Source organism: Narcine bancroftii, chromosome 12 (genome assembly GCF_036971445.1).
Source record: "Narcine bancroftii isolate sNarBan1 chromosome 12, sNarBan1.hap1, whole genome shotgun sequence".
Classification (NCBI taxonomy): Eukaryota; Metazoa; Chordata; class Chondrichthyes; order Torpediniformes; family Narcinidae; genus Narcine; species Narcine bancroftii.
In genome coordinates this window covers 69,508,581-69,535,544 of record NC_091480.1, presented here as the reverse complement: position 1 = coordinate 69,535,544, position 26,964 = coordinate 69,508,581, and the positions used below count along the sequence as shown (strand labels likewise).

Below are 26,964 nucleotides of genomic sequence, written 5' to 3'. Positions count from 1 at the left end.
AAAAAAGCACATTGGGTCAAGAATGGAGATAAATAATTCTGCTGAAAAGAAATGCTTTTCCTTTCCAGCCAGCCTGCTGGGGACACACCACCATCGAACCAAACAAAGGGACAATGGCAAGACTGTCCCCATTAATGACTGAGTCACGGACCATAATAATGTCAGCGCAGTACAAGTGCTACTTAAATATCATCAGGAATCCACGGTATGAAACAAAAGGTATGCTCGTAGGCATTCTTTACCTGGGCAAAGGTGAGCACCAATTTTAAACAGGCTCAAGATATTCTCCTTTATTAAATTAGGGTGATGCAGGGAGAGACCACATGATCCATGCAAACTGGGATCTGGGTGGGTGACCACACTGACCTCTCTCACTGTGGGATAGGGTACAGGGGAGCAATGTCCTGGAATTTTGTCTCGTGTTGAAGTCATGTGAGAAAATGCCTTGCACCATCTCAGGATGCCCCAAAATTGACCCCTGGAATTAAACACAGTCATGTAAGTGATGTAACTTCACAAACAACAAGAGGGTTCCCGTCACTGGATCAACTGCTTTTTATGATGTTGATTTCATTCCTTTCTCTAAGCAAGTTGGGATTGTTTTGTATCTACCTGACAGGTCACATGTTTGCTGACTCACCTGGAAGAGGCGGGAATTCTGCCTTCGTGTGTCAGCTTGGTTTATGTGCCTTCTGTTTCTGCCGCTGGACTGTGATGCAGAGGGAAGATTGCATAGCTTGACATGTTTAGTGTGAGCAAGTTGGGGATGTTCAGGGGACCAATGAGAAAAGCTGAAAGTGGAAGTTTAAAGCACTGCTCTTGCACAGGGTCATACTGCAACCGTACCTGGGACGGATGGCTCTGTTGGGAGGACGCGCCTGCCAAGTCAACCTCAGTGCAGCATTGCCCAAACTACTTCCAGAGCTTTGATAACACAGGTAAGTCAGTCGACTCATCTCTCCCCCATCTCAGAACTATAACCATATAACAATCTCTTCTTTGGCTTGGCTTCGCGGACGAAGATTTATGGAGGGGGTAAAAGTCCACGTCAGCTGCAGGCTCGTTTGTGGCTGACAAGTCCGATGCGGGACAGGCAGACACGGTTGCAGCGGTTGCAGGGGAAAATTGGTGGGTTGGGGTTGGGTGTTGGGTTTTTCCTCCTTTGCCTTTTGTCAGTGAGGTGGGCTCTGCGGTCTTCTTCAAAGGAGGTTGCTGCCCGCCAAACTGTGAGGCGCCAAGATGCACGGTTTGAGGCGAGATCAGCCCACTGGCGGTGGTCAATGGGGCAGGCACCAAGAGATTTCTTTAGGCAGTCCTTGTACCTTTTCTTTGGTGCACCTCTGTCACGGTGGCCAGTGGAGAGCTCGCCATATAACACGATCTTGGGAAGGCGATGGTCCTCCATAATATAACAATTACAGCACAGAAATAGGCCAACTTGGCCCTTCTAGTCTGTGTCAAACACTTTCTCCCACCTAAACCCACTGACCTATATAACAATTACAGAAACAGGCCAACTTGGCCCTTCCAGTCCATGCCGAACACTTACTCCCACCTAACTCCACTGAACCATATAACATTTACAGCACAGAAAAAGGCCAACTTGGCCCTTCTAGTCCATGCCGAACACCTTCTCCCACTGACCAATATAACAATTACAGCACGGAAACAGGCAACTTGGCTCTTCTAGTGCAAGGTTATCTTCAGGTTCCTTTATTGTCATGTAACAAAGACCGTGCAATATTATATGAAATTTGTATTCGTCTGCCATAAGGCAGACAGATTCACCATCAGCAGAAATTGCCTGAAGCGCCTTTTACAATCAGAGAGAGAGAAGCAAAGAGAGTCCCCTCACAGTCACTGAGTGTCTGTGGATTCACCTCCAGCCCTCCCGCAGCCACCTCACCTGCACAGAGTCCAGTCCCAACCACTGGCAGCCCGGTTCCAATCTGCATTATTCCATGATAATGCACAGGTCAGATTTTGTCGTGCCCTACAAATGAGTGATGGCAATCACCATGGATAAGGCCACTGCAGGTTTCCATTTGCCAGATGAACTGCAGTAACCGGCCACATGACCTCAACAGCGCTGCATGCTCCTACCAACCCTTCGCGGACAAGGCAGCTGGAATCGCCAGCACCTACCAAGTTCCTTCCCAGGTCACAGACTATCCCAACTTATTGAGTCTCCGGGTCAGAATTCCCTGCCTGGCAGTGCTGTGGAAGAACCTTCACCTCACAGGCTAGAGGTGCTCAAGTGTAATTGGAGGTGGGGAAAAATGTTGCTGGCCACATCCAGATTTTGTACATGTTAACATTTTTGAATCTTCTGATTCCTCCAGGGATCTGTTCTGGGACCCCTGCTCTTTGTGATATTTATAAACGACCTGGATTAGTGGTTCTCAACCTTCCCTTCCCATCCACATACCACCTTAAGCAATCCCTTACTAAGCACAGAGCACCGATGGCATAAGGAAAACTTAAAGTGGTCTGTGAGTGGAAAGAAAAACCACTGACCCAGATGAAGAGGCATAAGGATGGGTCAATAAGTTTGGGATGATACGAAGGTTGGAGTAGTTGTGGATGCAGCTGAAGGTTGTCGAAGGCTACACAAGGATATAGACAGGATGCAGAGTTGGGTGGAGAAGTGGCAGATGGAGTTCAAACCAGATAAGTGTGAGGTGATGCATTTTGAAAGGACAAACCAGAAGGCTGAGTACAGGGTTGGTCACTTAACAGTGTGAATGAACAGAGGGACCTTGGGGTCCAAATCCGCACATCCCTCAAGGACACCGCACAGATTGATAGGATAGTTGAGAAGATCTATGGGACACTGGGCTTCATTAATAGGGGAATTGAATTCAGGAGTAGAGAGGTCATGTTAAAACTCTACAAATCTCTGGCAAAACCACGCTTACAAGAGTATTGTGTTCACATCTGGTCACCTCGTTATAGGAAGGACATGGGGAGGGTGCAGAGGAGATTCACCAGGATGTTCAGTTCGAGCCACCTCATTACAGGAAGGATGTGGAAGCAATGGAGAGAGTGCAGAGGAGATTCACCAGGATGTTCAGTTCTGGTCACCTCATTACAGGAAGGATGTGGAAGTTGTGGCGAGGATGTAGAGGAGATTGACCAGGATGTTGCCTGGATTAGAAAATATGTCTTTATGAGGCAGGGTTAGCAGAGCTGGGACATTTCTCTTTGGAGCATAAAAGGATGAGAGGTGACTTGATAGAGATCTACAAGATTATGAGAGGCATAGGTAGGGTGGACAGGCAACACCTGTTTCCCAGGGCAGGATAAACAAACACCAGAGGACGTGTATATAAAGTGAAGGGAGGGAAGTTTAGGGGAGGCCACAGAGGTGTTTTCTTTTTTACAGAGAGTTGTGGGTGCCTGGAATCCCTTGCCAGGGATGGTGGTGGAGGCTGGAACATTGGGGGCGTTTAAGAGACTCTTAAACATGCACACGGATGGAAGAAAAATAGAGGGTTACAGGGTAGGGAGGGTTTAGTACTTTTTAAAGGAATATATGGGTCAGCACAACATCAAGGGCTGAAGGGTCTGTACTGTGCTGTGTTCTGTGTTCTATTGCAAGGTGTTAACAATAATAAGATAAACTACTTCAGAATCTGTTGTCAAGTGAAGAACTTATCATGTCACAAATGGGATGCTACATTATAACAAGGGATCTTTTCCCTTCTTCCTTCTCCTGTCAGCCTTTGAAATGGTAGGTTGTAGTCTTCTCCCTGAAGGCTGGCCGTGGAGGATGGCTGCATCCACCATTGCCTCCCCAGTCATAACCACTCTCTTCTCCTGCCCACTCCAAATCTGCTGGACTTCCCCAACAATTTATTCTTCTTGATCCCACCCTCTTTGGCTGATCCGCACACTTGCCTGGTAACTGAGGTCTTCTATTTTACTCCAACCTGATTGTCTAACCACCTGACCATTTTCATCCGCCGCTGTCTGTAAGGAATTTGTATGTTCTCTGCATGTCTTTTCCCCGGGGGCTCCAGTTTCCTCCCACCCTTCAAAAAATGTATGGGGGTTGTTGGCTAAAGTAATTGGCAGCACGGGCTTGTGCGCCGAAAGGGCCTGTTACCATGCTGGATGCCTACATTTAAAAAAAAATCATAAAGGCTGACTTCTAAATCTGTAAAATTACCAATCTATAATTCCACCTCAAAACACGGATGCTCAACTCCTCAAGGACACCATAAGGTGAAATAAAAATGGTCGTTGACAAAATGTAGTGTTTTGCAAGCCATGGTTGAGTGCTGGTTTCGATTAGCTGAGGCAATGTTTCACTATGAATATGAAATTCTATAAAGCAACATCTTGGAGTGTTGTGCATTGAGGCAGGAATGTTGCTCGACAACAGCAAACTAGAACCTTTCCTTGTCTTGTCCAGAAAAGGTAACCAAGATTTGCACTGAGGAAGGAAAGTGGTTCCAACATCCAGTCAGCAACCGGACGTGGACAAACTACACCCAGTGTACGGCACATACCCATGGGAACCGTATGGTGAGAAACTTGGCTCAAATTCAGCAAAAGACAGTAAGCCGGATGTGTTCATCACTGGCTCACGGGCATCATTCACACAAAAATATTCTTACCTCCCCCTCACCTTCGTATTCCCCATCTCCCTCCCCCTCCCTCCTTGTGACTCGGAGGTATGCCCCTCCCATGACCCAGAGCAGTCCTGTGCCCTGAGAGGAACTGGCAGCCGGGTCTTCCTCCTCAGCATGGATTGGAAGATCCTGGCCTGGAACACAACCACTCATTTGGGTGCCATTCTGGCTCACGTGATCCACACTGATCTGCGTTGCTCGTTCCCAGGCTGGTCCCATCCAGGACACCAGCGTTTTGGTCCACTCTTTCAGAGGGGTGGTCTCTCAGTTGCCTTTCCCACCCTCAATCTGGAGTGGATCATGAATATGTTTTCAGGACTGGCCCGGGACTTTAGCCTGCTGTCCCCCAAAGTGCCTTGGGAAAGTTGCCCATTCCTTGACAGAGCCCCTTCACTTTGGTCGAGGAGCATATCAAGGATGTCCCACGTCCGATCAGCTCTATCCCATTCATGCCAGGTCTAGCCGTGCCCTGGGTGTGAAGGCTGTTTTCTTGGCTTACATTCGTGGTCACAGATCTTGTGGAACCACAGAGGATGCACGAATGCTGCTGGTGGCTGCATCTTCCATGTGGATCAATCAGGAGAAACATTTATTTTTAAAAAGGGATGAGGCATGGGAGGCTTTTATCCAGTTGGTGCAGTGTGAACCGAACCTGACTTCCCTTACCTGCTTCCTGTGTGCTTTGGGCTGCTGGCTCATTTCTGTGTGGCAGAGAACAGTTCTGATCCCCACTCGTAAAACACGAAAGTCTGCAGACACCATGATTGAAGTAAAAACGCGACGCTGGAGAAACTCAGCAGGTCAAACAGTGGCATTTATGTAGCAAAGATAAAGATACATAAACAATGTTTCGGGCTTGAGCCCCTCATCAAGGTGTGGACAAAATGTCGGCAGGTGTCGGAACTTGGCCCACACCTTGATGAAGGGTCCAAGCCCGAAACGTTGGTTACGTATCTTAATTTAATTTTTAAAAATTAGACATACATCATGGTAACAGGCCCTTTCCGCCTACGAGTCCATGCTGCCCAATTACACCCAGTTAACCTACAATGCCTCGTACATTTCAAACAGTGGGAGGAAACTAGAGCCCACGCAGACACAGGGAGAACGTACAAACTCCTTACAGACAGCGCCGGATTGAAGCCCAGGTCCTGATCGCTGGCGCTGTAATGGTGTTGCGCTAACTGCTACGCGAGCCATGCCTTTGCTACATAAAGGACATTGTTTGGCCTGCTGAGTTTCTCCAGCTTTAAGTTTTTACTCTGACCCTCACTCATTGTCTTTGTTCTCATATTGAAGAAGCAGAGGCCCCAAACTTTAATGGTTGTGTCCTTGATGCATTAGCCTGTCCCATTGAATGTCGAAGGTTTCTTCTAACTTTCTGTTTGCACCTCTCTCCAGACAGCCCTGACGCTCTACTACATGACCATCACGGGACATGGAATCTCTATCACATGCTTGCTGGTTTCCCTTTGCATTTTCTTTCACTTCAAGTAAGTGTACACTTTCACCGTCTTTAGCCAAAAATCTGCACTTACTTCACTGTGTGAAGTCCCAGAGGTGCCACTGCCAGGTATCAGGAGAAACACAGCAGCTTTTTAAGCAAAGTTTCTTTCTAAGAGAGGGAAACCGACAGAGCACAAAGGCAGAACTCGGTCTTATTCAATCCCTGCTTGTAGACGAGTGACAGTTTAAATTCGGACATGAAATGATGTTGACAACTGTTACCTTGAGGGCAGGGCCCACACTTCCTGACCAACTATCTGACTTCCAGGCAAGCGGTCTGCTATATTCCAATGTGATCCAAACAGACAATGATGGTGACAGGAAACCATTTCCTGTTATTCAAACGAGGGAGAGGTTACGTTCTGTTTAGAAATCTTCAATTGAAGGGAAGCTGTTACTTTTCCTTTTGAGGGCCAGCAGATCAGGAACTGTCGTCAAGACTCTTGCCTCCTGAACCCTGCCACCACTTTGGGATTAAATGTAAATGCAAATAAGGTGGAAAGAGGGAATCAGGGGAAAGATGGACTGTAAATATTCTCATTGTGAGGAATACGAGGGGGAGATGTGTTTTGTTTGCATAATGTTGATGTTTAAAGATGAATGTATGTTGAAGTAAGAATGAATTACGGGGAGCTCAAGGAAAGGGAGGGAGATACACATGGTAGATGGGTGCATTAGGCAGGTCTCAAAATTGCGGGGGGGGGGAGGTGTGTGGGGAGAGCTTGGTTATTGGTGCCCAGGGGAGGGGGTAAAGATAAAGTGGGAGAGAGAAAAAAGGAGGGGGATTATATGAGGTGTTTTTCGTTTTGCTATCGAGGTTATTTAATTGATGGTACTTTCAGTTGTACGAGGGCGGGGGGGGGGGGGGGAAGGTAGACCCTGTATGTTACATGAATGTCATAAAATATTACAATGTTTGTTTGTCTATGAAAATTAAAATAAAATATTTAAAAAACTCTTACCTCCTAAAACTGAGGCTGTAATGTTGATCCAACCACCCCTGGCTGTCTGGGCTGATGTTGCTCTGCTGGTCCGGACAAGTGTGAGGTGATGCGTTTTGGAAGGACAAACCAGAAGGCTGAGTACAGGGTTAATGGTCAGTTACTTAACACTGTGGATGAACAGAAGGACCTTGGGGTCCAAATCCATACATCTCTCAAGGTCACCACATAGGTTGGTAGGATAGTTAAGCAGGCCTATGGGACGCTGGGATTCATTAATAGGAGGATTGAGTTCAGGGGTAGAGAGGTGATATTGCAACTCTACAAATCTCTGGTGAGACCGCACTTCGGGTATTGTGTTTAGTTCTGGTCGCCTCATTACAGGACAGGTGTGGAGAGGGTGCAGAGGAGATTCACCAGGACGTTCAGTTCTGGTCGTCTCATTACAGGATGGGTGTGGAGAGGGTGCAGTGAGATTCACCAGGACGTTGCCTGGATGGGAAACATGTCTTATGAGGCAAGGTTAGCAGAGCTGTGACTTTTCTCTTTGGAGCGTACAAGGATGAGAGGAGACTTGATAGAGGTACTTGACACTGCATCCAGTGCTCCCGTTGCGGCCCCCTCTACATTGGAGAGACTGGGTGCAGACTGGGAAATCACTTCGCTGAGCACCTTCACTCTGTCCGCATCAGTGACAGGGATCTCCCAGTGGCCGACCATTTCAATTCTGTGCCCCACTCCCACACTGACATGTCTGTCTAGGTCCTCATGTATGGTCAAAATTGGAGGAACAGCATCCTATGTTCCATCTGGACACTCTCCAACCTGATGGCATTAACGCCAACTTCTCTGGTTTCTACTAGCCCACTCCCTGTTCTCCCTCCCTTCCCCATCCCTGTCTCCTTCCCTCCAGCTCTCCACACCCTTCCCTCTCCATTCATAGAGCCATCCCCCCTCCCCCTGTTTGCAGGTGTACCCCCCCCCCTATCCACCTATTACCTCCTGCCCTGTGGGACCATGCTCCTCCCCTGCCCCTCCTCCCCCCACCATTGTGTTCAGGCACCTGCTGACATTTTGTCCATCCCTTGATGAAGGGTTCAAGCCTGAAATGTCGGTTCTGTATCCTTTCTCTTTGCCCTATAAAGGATACTGTTTGACCTGCTGAGTTTCTCCAGCATCGTGTTTTTACTAACCCTAAAATACTACCAGTATCCGGCACCTATGGGGATTGGTAGATGTCAGATAGGGGAATTTGCCAGTTGCTTGAGATTGTGTGTTCCGTGAATTGACGAACTGACCGCTAGGGGCGCTAATGTTAAACCTTTGTACTTTTTACCTATTTATTTTCTGCAATTTTTGTTCTGGTTGCTTGAGGCTGATGGTTGATTGAATTCCAAATAACGAGGATTTTACCGTATTTCACTTCTTGCCGCAGGAGTCTCAGCTGCCAGAGAATCTCACTGCACAAAAGCCTATTTGTATCGTATATTCTCAACTCCATCGTCACCATCATTTGGCTGTCAGCTGTGGCAAACAACAAGGAGCTGGTGGAAAGGAACCCTGTAAGTTTTGACTGCTTTCAGTGTCAACTCGAGAGCTGAGCCCAAGCCCTTCGATGGCTGGCTTCACCATTGAATTCACGTGATCACAACACCAATTGCAACACTTGGCGCCAGCTCATCTTACCGTAGCTTCCTGGTGCCATTGCTCCGTGATGGACAATGATGAACCATTTCAGTGCTTGGCTCCCTCTCAACAGATGCATTCTTTAAGAAACTCCTTCTGTCAAGGTCTCCACCACAGCCAGAAATCCTTGCTTGCACACCACCCCCCCCCCCCCCACACTAAAGACTTGCACTGAAATACAATGGTAACCTCTTTGGCGCACCCTGAGGGAGGCAATGAATTCTGCCAACGAATGTGAAACTTCGATCCATTTGAGGCAAAACAAAGCAGGACCACACATCATCAAAAAACTGCCCCTCCATCCCCCACAAAATCACCAGGTGATGAACAAAGCCCTTGTACTGTATGGACAGAGCTTGTTTCTGTTGGCGTGTGTTTGTTAGGCAAGAGGTGGTGTGTGGGGAGTAGGAAGAAATGGTTCCAGTACTAAGAGTTCTGAATTTAAGATTCCTTTTCTTTAAATCTGCTGCCTGGAAGGTTAGTCAGGATGGTTTAGACACTGGTATTCACAGTGCAGTAGTGAACTGGATTCGACCATGGATGGAAGGGAGAAGCCAGATAGTAGTAGATGATTGCTTCTCAGACTGGAGGCCTGTGACTAGTGGTATACCTCAGGGATCGGTGCTGGGACCATTGTTGTTTGTCATCTATATCAATGATCTGGATGATAATGTGGTCCAATTGGATCAGCACATTTTCAGATGACACTAAGATTGGAGGTGCCATGGACAGCAAGGAAGGTCTTCAAAGCCTGTAGAGGGATCTGGACCAGCTGGAAAAATGGGCTGAAAAATGGCATATGGAGTTTAATGCAGACAAGGATGAGGTGATGCATTTCGGAAGGACAATCCAAGAAAGGACATACACGGTAAATGGTCAGGCACTGAGGAGTGCGGTAGGACAGAGGGATCTGGGAATACAGATACGTGATTCTCTGAAAGTGGCGTTACAGGTGGATAGGGTTGTAGAGAGCTTACGGCACATTGGTCTTCATAAATCAAAGTATTGTGTACAGGAGTTGGGATGTTATGGTAAAGTTGTACAAGACATTGGTGAGGCCAAATTTGGAGTGTTGTGTGCAGTTCTGGTCACCAAACTACAGGAAAGCTATCAATAAGATAGAAAGAGTGCAGAGATTTACTAGGATGTTGCCCAAGTTTCAGGGAAAGGTTAAACGGGTTAGGACTTTATTCCCTGGAGTGTCAAAGAATGAGGGGAGATTTCACAGTGGTATTTAAAATGATGAGGGGGATAGACAGAGTAAATGTAGGCCAGCTTTTCTCACTGAGGGTGGGTGAGATACAAACCAAAGGACATGGGTTAAGGGTAAAAGGGGAAAGGTTTAGGGGGGAACTTCTTCACACAGAGAGTGGTGGGAGTGTGGAACGAGTGAAAGGGGAAAAGTTTAGGGAGAACTTCTTCACACAGAGTAGTGGGGGTATAGAATGAGCTTCCAGCTGAAGTGGTGAACGTGGGCTCAATTTTAACATTTAAGAAGAATTTGGATAGGTACATGGATGGGATGGGTATGGAGGGCTATGGAATGGGTGCAGGACAATGGGACGGCAGAATATGGTTCAACACAGACTAGAAGGGTTGAAGGGCCTATTTTCTGTGCTGTAATGTTCTATGGTTCTTTGTAAAGGAACAAATCAAAAAGCTACTGAATTGACATTGGGTTGGATTACACTCCTATGGGGATCTCTGCAGAGCCACGGGGTATTATAAATAGAGATGGAGGAGCATTAGTAGCTAACACCATCCTGTCCCTGAAAATGCACAGCAATGATTATGTCTATTTCTGAAGAAAAATGTACACTGGAGAAACCAAAGTTGCAGAAGGAGACATTAGCCAAATGATCAAAAATTTGGTCAAAGGGAAAGGTTTTGAGAAGCATCTTGAAGCAGAGGTGTGGAAAAGTTTAAGGAGGTTAATTCTGTGCCACAGAAGTTGGAGACCTAAGTCAATGGTGAAGAAATTCACTGTTATTATCTCTGAATCAGTGCAGCGAGGTCAAGCTCAGAGTTTTGTGGGAGGATTGGACACTTTGCTGATGTTTAGCAAGCTGTCTAGAGCACACATGTCAAACTCTGGCCCGCGGGCCAATAATTATATTTGGCCCTCAAGATCATATCAAAAATGTATTAAGAGGTGGCCCGCTGGCCGCCGCGCCAGTATAGCGCATGCACAGTAACCGCTGTGTCCCAGGGTGAGAGAGAGAGAGAAAAATCCTGGTCCTTGAAAAGTAGTGGTGGGTGGTTTTATAAACACGTTGTCGTGTCCTCCCGCCCACCCCCCCACCGCAGCGCGGCCTGGCCGGTGTCAGGGGAAGCCAAGGCCACTTCCCAGTGCCCGGAACCCCAGTGGCACAGCGTTTCTTGGAGCTGCAGATGGAGTCGGGACGCCGGAGGGAAGATTGGGGCTCCCCGCCGGGCGATGGGGGCGCCGGCCGCCGGCCGCCCTGCGCCTTCCCACCGGACCAGCGGCGGGTGCCCGGAGTACACGTGGAGAGCAAGGCTGGTCGGGCAGCCATGGTGGAACCCCCCGCCAATCTCGGGATTGGCGTGGGCTGGATCGGGATTAGCCGCGCTCACCTGCTCCTCCACCGCTGACTGGGATCCCAGCGCGGTCCTGAGCGCGGAGACTGCCCTGGAAAGGTCCTGGGACACCGGCACGGAAAGAAGAGCAGGGTCCGTAGAACATTACAGATCAGAAACAGGCCCTTCGGCCCTTTGACTCTACCTCGTGAAAACCCAACACTGGAGAAACTCAGCGGGTTAAACCGTATCCTTTATCCAGCAGAGAGGTACCTGACAATGTTTGGCCCTTGATCCCCCTCATCAATGTATGAGCGAAAGTCTGTGGTTCTCGTAAAAACACCAGAAGGGAGAAACTCAGCAGGTCAAAGGGGGTCCGGGAGAAACTCAGCAGGTCAAAGGGGGATCCGGGAGAAACTCAGCAGGTCAAAGAGGGGTCCGAGAGAAACTCAGCAGGTCAAGGGGGAGGGGACCGGGAGAAACTCAGAAGGTCAAGGGGAGGGGGTCCGGGAGAAACTCAGCAGGTCAAGGGGGGTCCGGGAGAAACTCATCAGGTCAAGGGAGGTCCGGGAGAAACTCAGCAGGTCAAGGGGGGTCCGGGAGAAACTCAGCAGGTCAAGGGGGGTCCGGCAGAAACTCAGCAGGTCAAGGGGGGTCCGGGAGAAACTCAGCAGGTCAAGGGGGGTCCGGGAGAAACTCAGCAGGTCAAGGGGGGGTCCGGTAGAAACTCAGGGGGGACCTGACCTCGCCAGGACCGTTGCCCACTCCCCCTCCCTGCTGCAGGCCGACCCGCGACTCACGGTGACGGGGCCGCTGATCCGCCGAGATGCCGCCCTGCAGCGAGAGCCGATGCCCCTGCACTGTCGTTGTCCAACCTGATCGCCCGCAAACCCCGCCCTCCCGCACACAGGCCTGAGTAAGTATTATGAACTTTAATCTCAGGATAAAACGATCTTCCAATAATTTCATGTCACAGTGATAAATATATTCCTGGTTAAAAATGGTCCTGCACCTGGATACAAGCTCATTAGGCATAAAACTTGAAAAGTGTGTAAATCAAAGGATATCTGTACCAATGGAAAAAGGGCATGGCAAATAACCCTGCTAGAGTTCATGCCCACAATCAGTCACCCATTTGATTGTTTCAGGAATCATGTTATTCTCCCACATTCTCAATAGCCCTCAGATTTTACTATTCGACAGCACACTAGCAACATTTGACAAATCCTCTATAGAGAAATATTATTTATTGAATATTTTATTTCTCATTTGTTAATGCTTCTGGAAAGAGTTTATCCAAAACTATTATTAAACATTTATTTTAATAAGAAAAAGTTTAACATTACATATGTTGAAAGAAGAGAAAACATGCAGATGTTGTTGAAAATTTTCAATAAATATTTAGTTCGGCCCTCGACTTAGTCCAAGTTTTTAATTTTGGCCCTCCGTGAATTTGAGTTTGACACCCCTGGTCTAGAGAGACGAGTCCTTGGAGATGTCAGTTGTCTGTGGAGTTATTCAGTGTTTGGTGATGATGCACAGATCTGGGGGTGGGGGAGGTGGATGGAAAGTCTGGCAACCAAGGTGCAGGGCACTTATCATCTTAAAAATCTAGCACCTGGTTTCTCTCCTCAGCTCAAGATCTTTGCTTGTGTCCTGACCACATCTGACCCACCCTGACTGAATCTACACAGCCTAAGGCCAGTCCATCCAAGACAATGTCCATTTGGACTTGGTTTACCTTCCCTTCTACCTTTATCTCAAGTTACCTTTCTCTCTCTCGATCAGGGAAGAAGGTGTTCGAATGGGTCGATACCATTTTGGGACTTTACACACATTTGGATTCAGGCCATATTTTGCGGCTGAGATCCACCTTTGTATGCTACTGCCAAATGATTGGTGAAAATCATTGGGTCCTTGTTGGCACTTCTTTGCATTGGGAGAGGAGTAAATCAGGGATGTCCCATGTCCAGCCAGTTGTCTGCATTAAGCCATTCTGGTGTCCTCATTTTCAGATGTTGGGGAGCCTGGTTCTGCACAGGCCAGGTGTGTAGGTCATACATCAACTGGGTGTTCCTCATGGTTACCGATTCTGTTGACTTGCAGAGCATATTAATGGCAGTGTCATTCCCAAGGATTGATTTGAACAAATGCACCAGACCCCTGGTAGGAGCATCCTTGTCACAGGACATGAATTGTATGGAACACCAAGCACCTCCTCTATCTCAAAGCCCAGTTGAGGAATTCTGGCTGGCAAATTGGCAGGAGCTGGAGGTAAAAGTTACTGCCCAGTCAGGGCACTGGGCAGGACTGCACTGAGTTCTGTTCCTACAGGGGCTGTGGCTCTATGTGGTCATTTTGATCCCACCCCCTGCCTTTCCCACCAAGATTCAGAAGGAACTGGTTGATTTCTTCTATGTCACTAGTCTGAGCCTCCTGATTGAAGAGGGTAGTCAGTCACTGGTGTGTGTCCAGACACAGGCCTTTGGACCCTGTTGACATTCCCAAAACCTTGTGGTCTTCCTCCCGTCCCTCTGGGTTCTTTTTCCCTTTGGTTCCAAGCAGTGAGCATCCCCCACACCTCCGTGGCGGGGGAAGGTGCTCTGGGTGCCCGCACAGCCAGATGAAGGGATGGACCAGATGTTGGAGGAGGACTCCATGGTGTGGGGCACAATCCCTATGGAATGACCTGCCCCCCCCCCCCCCCCCCCATTCAAATGTTACCCATTGGACCCAGGCCCCAAAAACCTTCATCAAAGCTGGTCCCACTCAACATGGTGCCCTCCCTGCTTTCCCACAAGGTGTGGGGTGTTTCCTGTACAGGTTGCCCACATCATACCCTCATCTGCCACCCAGACATGCCATGGCAGTTAATTCTACCATCTGGAATTGCTGGTAAAGGTCTCTATGTGGGAGTCATACCTCTTTACATCAGGAATTTGGAGTGCAAGGCTGCATGCAACAATTGTTTAAGTTGATTCATGGACTTCAAGGTTGCCTGTAAATAATAATGTGTCACTGCTTTGTCGAATCTCTTGCCACAGTGAAAGGAAATGGGTAGGCCACAGGTACATTACAGGTTGGACAGGACCTGGGCCCATTTTCTACACTCCTGGGCCAGTTGCAGTCATAGCTGGCCACTGGCTTATACTCTACCTCATACAAAATGAGGCACTCCTTAAAATTATCTACGCGAGTACAAATGGTAAGTCACCCATTGAGCATTTGGCTTCTCATGCAGGCAGACTCCATCATTAAAATTATCTAAGCGAGTACAAATGGCAAGTCACCCATTGAGCATTTGGCTTCTCATGCAGGCAGACTCCATCATTAAAATTATCTAAGCGAGTACAAATGGCAAGTCACCCATTGAGCATTTGGCTTCTCATGCAGGCAGACTCCATCATTTTGAGCCAAATTGCTGGAGGGTTTATTCCAGTGGGGGTGTGAAACCTCTTTTCCTATTCTCCAAGGGTGCTCAGCAGCATTTGGTGCAGACTCACCACTGGCAATGTGCGGCCTGCATTTCCCAACCGCCTTCACTGATGTCTGTCCCATCTGCAGGTCGGCTGTAAGATATTGCTGTTCGTTCACCTGTACTTGATTGGATGCAATTACTTCTGGATGCTGTGTGAAGGAGTCTATCTGCACACTCTCATCATTGTGGCTGTATTTGTGGAGAAGCAAAATCTATTCTGGTACTACGTACTTGGATGGGGTAGGTACTGTCAGTAACACAGTCCAATATGCATTTAACGGATGCGTTATTCCTACATTAAGATTATACCCTTCCACCCCACACGCAACATCTTTCAGCTGCTCCTGTCGGGGAAGAGATCCAGGAGGATCAGGGCCAGCACCACCAGGCTAAGGAATAACTTCTTCCCATGGGCTGAACGACCGAGGAACTGGTCACACTGACCCTCCGAGACTCGTGTACATAAGAATATTTATTTATTTATTTGTATAGATGCATTGTTTGCCTGTCTGGGTGTGTGTCTGCGTGTTTTGGACCAAGGACCGGAGAACGCTGTTTCATCGGGTTGTGCTTGTACAATCAGAAGACAATAAACTTGACTTGTCAAGTTCCTGTTTCCACGCCATTCTGCGATCCTAGTGTCAAGTGTGGCTGGTGCTTTCCAGAATCAACTCCAGGTTCAGAAACTTGAGCAGAAAGATCAAAGCTGATGTGATGGAATGAGACACTATCAACAGAGATGCCGCTAATTAATTCAAGCCCCATGTCTGCTCTCTCAGCTTCTTCAGTTTTCAGGATCTGGGTAAAACCACACCAAAATGCTGCAGCAACTCAGCCGGTCTTTTCAGCGTCCATAGGAGACAAAGATATGTCGCCGACGTTTCAGGCCTGAGCCCTTCTTCAAGGAATAAGCGGAATCAGCCAGAAGCAGGAAATCTCAGCAAGTCTCAGGATGGAGACAGGGCTGGGCTGGGGAAGGAATCCAGACCAACATGAGGTGTTCATTAGATATGATAAGGGGAGAGGTGAGAATTGATCATGTCTGTGCAAAGGAAGACAGGGAAGGGAGAGAGACAGAGCTGGGGGAAGGTGACAGGGTGGGGGAAGTGAGGGAGAGGGATTTTAATGAAAGCCAGAGAAGTCGATGTTAATGCCGTCCAGTTGGAGGGCATCCAGATGGAAGATGAGGTGTTGTTCCTCCAATTTGCAGGTGGTCTCAGTCTGGCAGTGCATGAGACCGTGGACAGACATGCCAGGATTTGGGTGTCACTGGCAAGATCAGCATCCATTGACCATCCCTAATGACCCCTTGAGAAGGTGGGGAGGTGAACCCTCTTGAGTGCTGCAGTCTTTCTAGTGAAGGCACTCCCACTGTGCTTCTGGTTCCAGGGGTTAGATGCAATGACCATGAAGGAACAGCAATGTGCTTCCAACCCAGGGTTGTGTGTGGCTTGCAGGGGAACCTGCAGGTGGTGGTGTTCCTTTGCATCTGCTGCCCTCATCCTTGGTGCTAGAGGTGGTGGGTTTGCGAAGTGCCTTCAGAGCAGCCTCAGTGAGTAACCATAGTGCGTTTTGTACACACCGCAGGCTGTTGTCATCAGCGGTGGAGAGAGGGAATGTTTTGGGTGATAGGTGGGGTGCCAGCCATGGAGGTTGCTTTGTCCTTGACGATGTTAATTATCCTGCGAGCTGTTGGAGCTGCACTCACCCAGGCAAGTGGAGAGTGTTCCATCACACTGCCTATGTGCCTTGTAGGCAGTGGAAAGGCTTTGGGGTGTCCTTCCCCCTAAGTTATTCTTGTTGCTCAATGTCGTGAGGTTTCCTCGGCTGATGACCAAGTCTTGGTCTTTGAGAGATCTTGACTCCACTCCTCTTCTGTCCAGGAAGCATGGTCCTGTTAGTGTGGAGGTGGTAGTTTGATTGAGGGGTGTATGGGTTCTGAACAGGCCCCCCTTATTTCTTTCTGCAAGAATTGTTTATGGTCATGTGTACCAAGATACAGTAAAAAGCTTCATTTTGCGTGCTATCCAGGCAAGTTAATCCACACAGCAGGTTGTGCAGTAATAACACGGAAGCAAATAAAGTTTAGGGAATAGTATCAAGTTGTGGAAGGTATAGAGTGAAATACAAAAACAGTGAAAAGAGTTAAAAACAATGCAAGAGCATCATTTTGTTTTGCCAGGGAGAGGTCCATATAAGAGTCTGAGAACAGCAGGTAAGAAATAGTCCTTGAACATGGAGGTTTATGTTTTCAAACATGTTTATTCTGTCTGTTTGAAGAAAGGAGAGTGTGATCGAGGTGGGGTGGGTTCTTTCGTACTTCAGCAGCATTCCCAAGACAGTCAATATTGAATCAATGGAGGGGGGGGGGGAGGTGTATGATGGCCTCGGTTGCGTTCCCAATTCTCTGCAGTTTCTTGTGGTCTTGGGCAGTGCAGTTCCCAGCCCATGCAGTGATGCATCCGGACAGGGTAGTTTCTGTAGTTCACCTGCAAAAGTTGGTCAGGGGTCTCCAGCACATGCAGAGTTTCCTTAGGATTCCGAGAAAGTAGAGTCTCTAATGCAGTTACATTGATGTGCTTGGACGAGAACAAGTTGTGGGTGACATGCACTCCAGAGGGAAACAAGAAAGTCAGTTGAGGCTATGGTTGGAGTACATTCACTAAACTGCTGGAGAAACTCAGCAGGTCGCACACCATCCGTTGAAGGCCAAGATATCTAACCAACGTTTTGGCCCCTAGAGCTTTCGTACCTTGGCAAAGAGCTCGGGCCCAAAACGTTGGTTAGATATCTTGGCCTTCAACGGATGGTGTGCGACCTGTTGAGTTTCTCTAGCACTTTAGTGAATGTACTCCAAAGAACTTGAAGGTCTCCACATCTCCGCCTCCGCAGCATTGTTATCGACAGAGATGAGGGCATTGACACTGTATCCTTCTCTTGTCAGGTTTCCCACTAATTCCAGCCATTATACACGCAGCTGCCAGGAGCATGTATTACAATGACAAGTAAGAATGTCTTTTAATTTCTCTCCTTAGGCTAGGGATGGGAATTGGGGATGTTTACTGCAAGGTAATTCAGTTCAAGGACACAATGTTGTCATATTATCTTATATTTATGAAGTAATTGTAAAATGAATCCAGCCAAACCACCACAAGAGCTGATTTTGGGAGAACAGCTAAGGCTTGCAGTTGAGCCCCAGGGCAGAGCTCCCAGCTCAGGACTTCATATTGAGCAAGGTTTTGATCCCACATCCTTTTCCTGTTCTATTTCCTGCTACTGGGTACCAATGAAATAGCTACAATATCCACCAAGTGTATTTGAACAACCGTCAATCATTTTGTGTCTTGGCAATGCTGGATAAAAGGTGAGGCAATTGATTCAAGATTCTTTTAGCGTCATGTAATAAACCGGAAAATGTGATATTACACAAAATTTCCTTTAGTCCACTGTAAGGCAGATAAAGATTTGCTATCAGCAGAAATTATCTGGCACCTCTTACAGTCAGAGAAAGAGAAGCAAAAGAGTCCCCACATAGTCTGAGTGTCCGTGGAATCGCCTCCAGAACCCCCGCAGCCTCTGTCTCTGGCACAGAATCCAGTCCAAACCATTGGCAACCCAAGCTCCAGATCCGAACCTCTGACATGATCAGGAACCCTTCAGTGCCCTCGGTACCCCCTTGTATCTTGGTTCCGATACCTGGTACTCCTTCAGCCAGTCTCCAGTAGTCCACAGCCCGGTGTGAATCCCTCGACCACAATCACCAGCAGTCCGTAGCCTGCGTGAGTTTCTCGCCTCGAGTCACAAACAGCCCGCCACTTGTGCGTTCTTCAGCCGCAGATCGCCCTCACTGGTCTGCCACCGTAGTCACCATCCCATGGGTTGTCTCCTCTGCTTCTCAAATGGGGTTGGGGGTGGTCTTTTGGTGCCCTGCGCCTGTCCTCTGCTTCCCTGGAGTCTGAAACTCCTTATGGCCGTTGCCAATCACAGGCTCAAACTTGGGCCCAAACCCCACAGTGATAGGATTTTTAAGTAAAACCACTATTGGCTCCTTTAACAGGCTGTTTAAAACCTTTATGGAAGTGATGGTAGTCAGACTAGGCAGTTGGATCCTTTGGAGAAGCACCGTGTCTCTGTTTTCTGCCCCAGCTGCTGTTACAACAGCACCACCATTTTTTTGCTTTTATGTTTGCACTCTTGGGTGTTTGAAACTGTTCTTTCATTGTCTTCAGTTGCTGGATGAGCTCAGATACTCTTCTTCTCCACATTGTCCATGGCCCCATCTGTGCTGCGTTACTGGTATGTATATCATTTTCAACCAAAATCCAAAGCAAACCAAGTAGTAATGGTGGAGATCCCAGGGTCAAGGGGTGTGCAGTGACCTGGTTGGTGCTGTTTCCCATCTTTTCTGACCCTCTTATTCTTGGCCCCTAGGTCAACCTGTTCTTTCTACTGAACATTGTCCGCGTTCTCATCACCAAGCTGAAGGTCACACACCAAGTGCAATCTAAAGTCTACATGAAGGTTGTCCGTGCCACACTCATCCTCGTCCCACTCCTTGGGATCCAGTTTGTTTTGATTCCATTTAGACCTGAAGGACAACTGATTAGGATGATTTATTACCACGTGGTGTACATTTCTGCACATTATCAGGTAAATACTGCTCAATCGTTTCTAGATGTTGCCCATCTTCCTGCTGTCTGGGATTGCACCTTGATGAAGGGCTCGGACCTGCAATGTTGGTTATGCATCTTTATCTACATAAAAAATGTTGTGTGGCTTGCTGAGTTGCTCCAGCATTTTTACAACCCATCCAGAACAGAACCAACAGGAGTTCGGCCCTTTGAACCTGCTCTGATACTTAGTAACATCGAAGCTGATCTGATCTTGGCCTCAACTCCGCCTTCCTGCCTGTTCTCCACATCTGCTATCTGACATGTTCCAGTAGTAAATGTGGGCGTTTTTGAGTGGGGAAGTCAGTGCACAGGCAAGGGATGCCATTCTCATATTTTTTGAAATAAGGAGTGGGAAGAGACAGCAGGCAGCAGGAAGACTACAGAGCAAAGGTGCAGAGCCATTTTTCAAAATAATCATTTCAACAAGCTTCGAAAAGAGGGAATAATTTTTTGTAAAATTCTGAATGAGTTACTGAGACTTATTGCTTGCAGTTCTATAGGAACAACATGGACACCTAACGCATATGCCGGTGTATAAATCAACTCTGTATAAGACAGCTCCATGTGTTTAAAAATGTAAAGTTAGACATACATAAGGCCATGCTGCCCAATTGACCCACAATTCCAGTACATTTTGAATGGTGAGATACAGGGAAGATGGCACAGGATTCAAACCCCAGTCCTGATCACTGCTGCTGTAACAGTGTTGCACTAACTGCTACGTTAACCATGCCACCCTTCTTCTGAGCATTCATGCGATGAGCTCCTGCTCCCCTTTCTGACATTAGTCATCCCAGTGTAAACTATACCCTCGTACTGGGCCGCTGACCGTGCCACGCACGAAGCGGCGACCCAACACGGGAACCCGCGGCCTACACCGCCGGCCGAGACAGGCTACGTACTTCGAAGTTGGCGCTCGACGCAGCAGCACGCGGCTGCAGCGCCCCACTCTGATGGGCTGGCCAGCGGCAGCCAATTGGGTGGAGGTAGGGAAGCAGCCACACCCGGGGATGAGAGGGGCTCACTGATTGGCCGCTCCCCGGAAAGCACTAAACGACCAATCCCAGGGAGCGGATCGTAATGCCACCAGTCGGGGGGGCTGATGATGTCAGAAATGAGCTTCTGAGTCCTTTATAAGCAGAGCTGCCAGTGTTGAATTCACTCCCGTAGTGTGTGTCTCTTCTTTGAGCTTAACCTCTCCAGCAGTAGCAGGTGCTACATCCTCAAGTCAACCCTAGGTAGACAATGCAAGGAAGAGCATCTATTCCACATCTTCATTCTCGCCATCGCATTATGCATCACCAGGTTTTTTTTTTATTAGATGGACCTTAGTCTTTTCTCATCTGTCAGTTTACCAATTGTCCAAGAACATGTTGGAACTCATGACTTACTTGTGAAGATACACATGTTGTATTGACCAATTATTTGAAACCATTTCAAATTAGTTAAGATAGCTTCAAGCTGAATTGACATTTCTCACATTTTTAGCGAAGGAATGGGCAGCCGTCTCATGCGTTGGTTGCACCCACAACTAAGTGACATGATTTTGTTTGCTTCATAGGGTGTACTGGTAACATTGATATTCTGCTTCTTTAATGGAGAGGTGAGTATGACCTTCAGACAACAGTGCTGGTTGCTGGAAGCTGCTCTCAGCCTGTTACGAGTCCCTCCTCTAATGTAAACATTTTGCTTGTTAAACCACTCATCAGGCATTGGAGGTGGGGGGGGGGGGCGAATATTAATGTTTATCTGCCTGTTCCCATAGAACCATAGAACATTACAGCACAGAAGCAGGCCTCTTTGACCCTTCTACTCTGTTCCCAACCATTTGTTTTTTGCCTAGTCCCATTCCATACCCTTTCCATCCACATACCTGTCCATATTTCTCTTAAATGTTAAAATTAACCCTGCATTCACCATCATAGCTGGCAGCTTGTTCCACACTCCCACCTAAACTTTTCCCCTTTCACTTGTTCCACACTCCCACCGCTCTCTGTGTGAAGAAGTTCCCCCTAAACTTTTCCCCTTTCACCCTTAACCTATGTCGTCTGGTTTGTATCTCACCCACCCTCAGTAGAAAAAGTCGATCTACATTTATTCTGTCTGTCCCCCTCATAATTTTAAATACCTCTATCAAATCTCCCCACATTCATCTATGCTTCAGGGAATAAAGTCCTAACCTGTTTAACCTTTCCCTGTAACTCAGTTCCTGAAGTCTGGGCAACATCTTAGTAAATCTTCTCTGTACTCTTTCTGTAGTTAGGTGATGAAAACTGCATACAATACTCCAAATTTGGCTTCACCAATGTCTTGTACAACTTTACCATAACATTTCAACTCCTGTACGCAATACTTTGATTTATGAAGGCCAATATGCCAAAAACTCTCTTTACAACCCTATCCACCTGTGACGCCACTTTCAGGGAATTATGTAGCTGTATTCCCAGATCCCTCTGTTCTTCTGCACTCCTCAGTGCCCGACCATTTATCGTGTACATCTTTTCTTGGTTTACCCTTCCAAAATGCAACACCTCACACTTGTCTGCATTAAACTCCATCTACCATTTTTCAGAATATTTTTTCAGTTGGTCCAGATCCCTCTGCAAGCTTTGAAAACCTTCTTTGCTGTCCACGACACCTCCAATCTTAGTGTCATCTGCAAACCTGCTGATCCAATTGACCACATTATCATCCAGATCGTTGATATAGATGACAAACAACAATGGTCCCAGCACTGATCCCTGAGGCACCCCACTAGTCACAGGACTCCAGTCAGAGAGGCAATCATCTACCACTACTACTTTACTGGATTCCCAGTATATATCATTCATGAACAATGCACCACCTGGTAAAACCTATTCTCCAGAGGTTTAGCTGAGCTTCATCCCTCCTGAATAGGGTCAAGGAGGGTCTTCTGTTCATCCATCATCACTCCAATCTTCAGTATTCAGCTACTTCTTGCATGATATTCATTTTCTTCTCCAATGTGTCAGTCACTAAGAGGGATGTCTGCTCCAGCAGCCCCGAGACCAGGAAATAGAAATGATTATGGGAGCTTACTGGATGGGACTCCCCAAGATGATTTTGGAGACCAGAGGCTGGGAATTCCTAGGACAGTTGAGGTCAGAAAGTGGGAATGTTAGGTATAGCCCAGGATCCTGCAAATTGAGCTCATTGCTCCTGGCCACTGAGATATACTTCGACTAACAGGATTCTTTTCCTTCAGGTACAAACTGCAATGAAGAAGCACTGGTCACAGTACAAGGACAAGAGCAATCACCAGTCTAACACTGATGGCTGCCACTCAAATGTGACATTGATGTCAGATATTACCCGAAGCGCTCTTGAACAGTCCGTTAACAACATCCGTACCAACGGCAAAAGATGGTGTGAGACTATTCCACTGAAAGTAGTTGGAAACCCTGTGTGAAGGGCATTTCTTTCCCAAGAGTAAAAACTAGTGCAATTTATTTTTACACTACAGGGAAAAGGATGAAAAAAATCTCTATTGTCAGTTGAATTCTTGATTGCTGGAAACATCTCCATGTTTTATTTCAAGGAATGAGATGCAGTCTGTGTGAGTTGGAAATAGAGAGATGTTTTCTTCACAAAATAAGTTAATTTCTGGTTCTATTAAAATTCTCTCCCTACCCTTGGCAACAAAGCTAAATAATTTTGTGTGTGTTCTGTTCAACAATTTGACAGGCCTGGGTAATTAAAACATTGTCCAGATCTGGCTAAAATAGGTCAACAACTTAGATTTCAATGGCAGCTTCAACACAGGAAAATGTTCCAAATCCCTTCACTTTGTCACAAAGCTCTGGGAGACCTTGGGGGAAAGTTGTGATGCAATTGTTTGAGAGGGGATGGTTCTGTGTGGATTGACTGCTGGAGTCTTAACGAGCAAAATACGAGAAAGAAATGCAAGGCCCGTCTCTCCCTTTACCTTCCCTGACTGCGGAATGTCCAAAGGTGTTTCACAACATAATTGTTTGCTTTATCTTTGATTAATTTAAACATTTTAGACCCAAGAACTTGAGAGTCAAATGTTGAATTTGAAACATTGTTCCATGAATGCACAGACTGTCTAACAGGTACCATTTGAATTGGACAGGTACCAATTGGGCGGCGCAGTCAGTGCCAGTGACCTGGGTTTGAATCCCGCGCTGTCTGTAAGGAGCTTGTTATGTTCTCCCTGTATCTGCGTGGGTTTTCTCTGGGAGCTCCAATTTCCTCCCACCGTTCGAGACATATCGAGGGTTGTAGGTTAATTGGGTGGCACGGGCTCATGGGTTGAAAGGGCCCGTTACTGTGCTGTATGTCTAAATTTAATTGAAGCCTTCATTTAAATTATTATCTCAGAAGCTCCTATTATGTTCTTCCACACATTAAAGAGCTGCCATGTCAAATCTTTCCAAGACAACAAAAATGTTCCAGTTAAAGTTAACTTTGTATGCTGCTATCTCTTTCTCTTGGTAAGTGACCCTTTCAAAGGTATGCAATAATGTCAATCTTTATAGTGAAGACTTTTACAGTTATCTGCCAAAATTATTCCTATGAACTGATTTGGCATTTCAGAAGTGTTTAAATATACACTGAAAATGATATAAAGCAATACCTTAACAGAAACCAGTAATTTTAATCCACTGCCAAGGTATCTGATTCTAAAAAGTTCATTGTATTAAAAAAGCAATTTCATTCACTGTTGAATGTTTCAAGAACATCCTTTGCTTTTTAACCATATTCAAGGTTCTCAAGAGTTGATTTTTCTGGGAATCTGTCTGGAACAAGACTGCAGCAATCCACAGAGCATGAGTCGTGACCCTGCTCTGGTGACGGGATGAGAAGACACTGCAAGGGCCGAGATGTAATTGCCACACTGATAAGTGTAGACAGTGTTAAATCCTGGATTTGTTTCACATGCTGAATAAACAAGCATTTTTTTAAATTGAATGATACTATGCGATTTTAACAGAACTTTCCAATTAATCTCAGTGCCTTGCATCTGCCACATAATTTGATCATTTTTTCCCCCAAGTATTTGTGCAAATTATTTTTGAAGGCTGTTACTGAAAGTACTTCTCTGCCCTTTCATTCCAGATTACAATAATTTTCCCTCGTCACCTCAAGTTCTTTTGTGAATCACTTTAAATCTGGATCCTCTAACCCAGCCATTCTCAACCCTTTTTTTTGGCTATGGGCCCCACAGGATTCTGCTCAAAGTTTATGGGCCCCTTCACTGTAAAGCAGTCAAGTTTTGGTTTCTTCCATACATTTCTCCTACTGACTACATAAAAATATAAAAAATATTTATTTGACATGATGTGAAAAGAAAACGAGGCTTGTACTTAAATGTGCTGTGTCCCCTGGGGGAAGGGGGAGGGGCATAGGGTTCCCGTTGAGAATGTCACGAGAAATGTTTTTCTCATTTACAGCAGTAACATGGCTCATGGCTCGATCACATCTCCTTACTCTGGTCTTGGAAGAACAATTGCACCATTTCCTTCCAACTGAGTCCCTCAGGCCCGCTATTGTTCTGGTAAACCTCTTCTGCACTTTCTCCTATGCCTTGATCTCACCCCTAAAGTATGATTCTGCAAAGCATAAGAATAATGTTGTTACTTTTATAGTCCACGTGCATTTTGAACAGCTAGCTAAACGTGCCTTGCCGCCTTGGAAGATCTGCCTGAATTCTAGGCAATGGGCAGACAAAGTTAGATAAACTTGAATAGATTTCTCTGCAGTGTCAGAGGCTGAGAGGTGACCTCATGGAAGTTGCTAAGATGATGAGAGGCAGTGATAGGATAGGCAGTTAGAATCTATTTCCCAGCATAAAAATGTCAAATACAAGAAGACATGCATGTAAAGTGAGGGGAGGGGTGGGTGTAGGTGTCTGGAATCAGCTGCCAGGAGTAGTGGTGGAAGCAGACAAAACAGTAGCACTTAAGAGGTTTCTGGATAGACAGGGAATGGAGGGATATGGATCACATGCAGGCAAGAAGAGGATGAATTAAACTTGGGCGTCATGTATTTACGGCAGAGATTGACAGGTATTTGATTAGTCAGGGCCTCAAGGGTTCCAGGGAGAAGGCCAGGGAGTGGAAGGATGGATCAGCCCATGATAGAATGGCAGAGCAGACCCGATAGGCCGACTTCTGCTCCTGTATTTTCTGAATCCATTAGATATATATCTCCCCAACACTGGGGTCAATTAATCCTCAACTTGTGCGAGGAAAGAGCCTTGCCCTGGCACTCCATGCAGACACAAGGAATATCTTTAACCTTTAGTTACAGGGTCGTGAGTCTGTGGAACTTGTTGCCACAGGCGGCTGTGGAAGTGAGGTCGTTGGATGCATTTAAGGCAGAGATTGACAGGTATTTGATCAGTCAGGGCAGCAAGGGTTAGAGAGCTGGGGAGTGGGAGGATGGATCAGCCCATGATTAAAATGGTAGGGCAGACTTCTGCTCCTATATCTTGTGTTCGGCAGAGACATCATGGGTCGTAGGGCCTGTTCCTATGCTGTTCTATGTTCTGTTGTTATTCTCTAGCTCTTGTAACTTTTTCTAATTCACTCTGAGCTGGTTTGAGGAATTGTGGCCCTAATTTGTTCTACTATTTCCTTCCCCCCCTGTTAACAAACAGTAGTGTAATATTATTCCTTAATTCTAACTACAGACTTTGCCTATTCTGTCCCTTATAAGACATAAGACACCACTGATAGATGATGCTGGAAACATTCCAATCAAGTAGCATCGTGGAAAAAGAAATGTATTTCATGAATCAAGTTGGATATCTTTGTGTGTTCTAATGAAGGATCATCAACTTGAAACATTATAACTATCTCTCTCTCTCTCTCTCTCTACAGATGCTGCCTGACCTGCTGTTTGTTTCTAGCACCCTCCATTTCTTTTTATTTCCTTCTCCATCCTACAGCAATCTTTCTTGTATGTAGCCAGGGATATTTTGACAAGTAGCAAATTAAGACTGCACCTCGATAATCTTTCTAACCACGCTGTTCATTTCAAACCTGACACTGCCTCACACTGGTTTTCTCTCAAGTTCTGAACTCCTTTCTGCTCTCGTGGAAGATGCCTGTCACAGCCTTCTAATCACAGTCCACCTGGGCCATTTCCTCCTGGTGTCCATCCCACTGTTAAACAAGTTCTCAGTTGTTCCAAAATGTTCGCACACTGAGCAGCTTCCCTTGAATGTATGACATCCTCAGAATTAATGGCCTTTATTGTGAGTGTATTTTAGCATCAGCAATGGTTAAGGTTGTTTTGAGTGTTCTTGTCTTGCGAGCTTCAAAGCTAATCCACTGGTGTATGAATTCACAAAACAATAAAAAGAAAAAAAATTCACCCAAAACCATCAAATTCTCTCTGTTAACTTGTGATCTACACTTGCTTCTCTTCACAGACCAGGAATGAGTCCTGTTTCCAGAGCAAATGAGGGGTTTTTGAAGTGAAATTATCAATGCAATATAGGGAATGCAGCAGTCAAG

General features: G+C 46.6%; 1 protein-coding gene across 4 annotated transcripts in view; it reads left to right on the top strand.

The window, feature by feature from the left end:
• Positions 1-24,412, top strand: part of LOC138747483 (calcitonin gene-related peptide type 1 receptor-like) — a 34,388-nt gene extending 9,976 nt beyond the window's left edge. For 3 of the 4 annotated variants that reach the window (XM_069906735.1, XM_069906737.1, XM_069906739.1), the window contains 12 exons: positions 69-252; positions 828-938; positions 4,418-4,530; positions 6,039-6,130; positions 8,520-8,646; positions 14,873-15,026; positions 17,731-17,791; positions 19,016-19,082; positions 19,218-19,436; positions 21,021-21,062; positions 22,686-22,846; positions 24,209-24,412. In XM_069906735.1, coding sequence (XP_069762836.1) covers positions 69-252; positions 828-938; positions 4,418-4,530; positions 6,039-6,130; positions 8,520-8,646; positions 14,873-15,026; positions 17,731-17,791; positions 19,016-19,082; positions 19,218-19,436; positions 21,021-21,062; positions 22,686-22,846; positions 24,209-24,281 — 1,404 coding nt within the window. In that variant the 3' untranslated portion in view covers positions 24,282-24,412. The remainder of the gene's footprint in view (positions 1-68; positions 253-827; positions 939-4,417; positions 4,531-6,038; positions 6,131-8,519; positions 8,647-14,872; positions 15,027-17,730; positions 17,792-19,015; positions 19,083-19,217; positions 19,437-21,020; positions 21,063-22,685; positions 22,847-24,208) is intronic. The other variant, XM_069906736.1, reaches the window with a different exon arrangement.
• Positions 24,413-26,964: the final 2,552 nt, after the last annotated feature.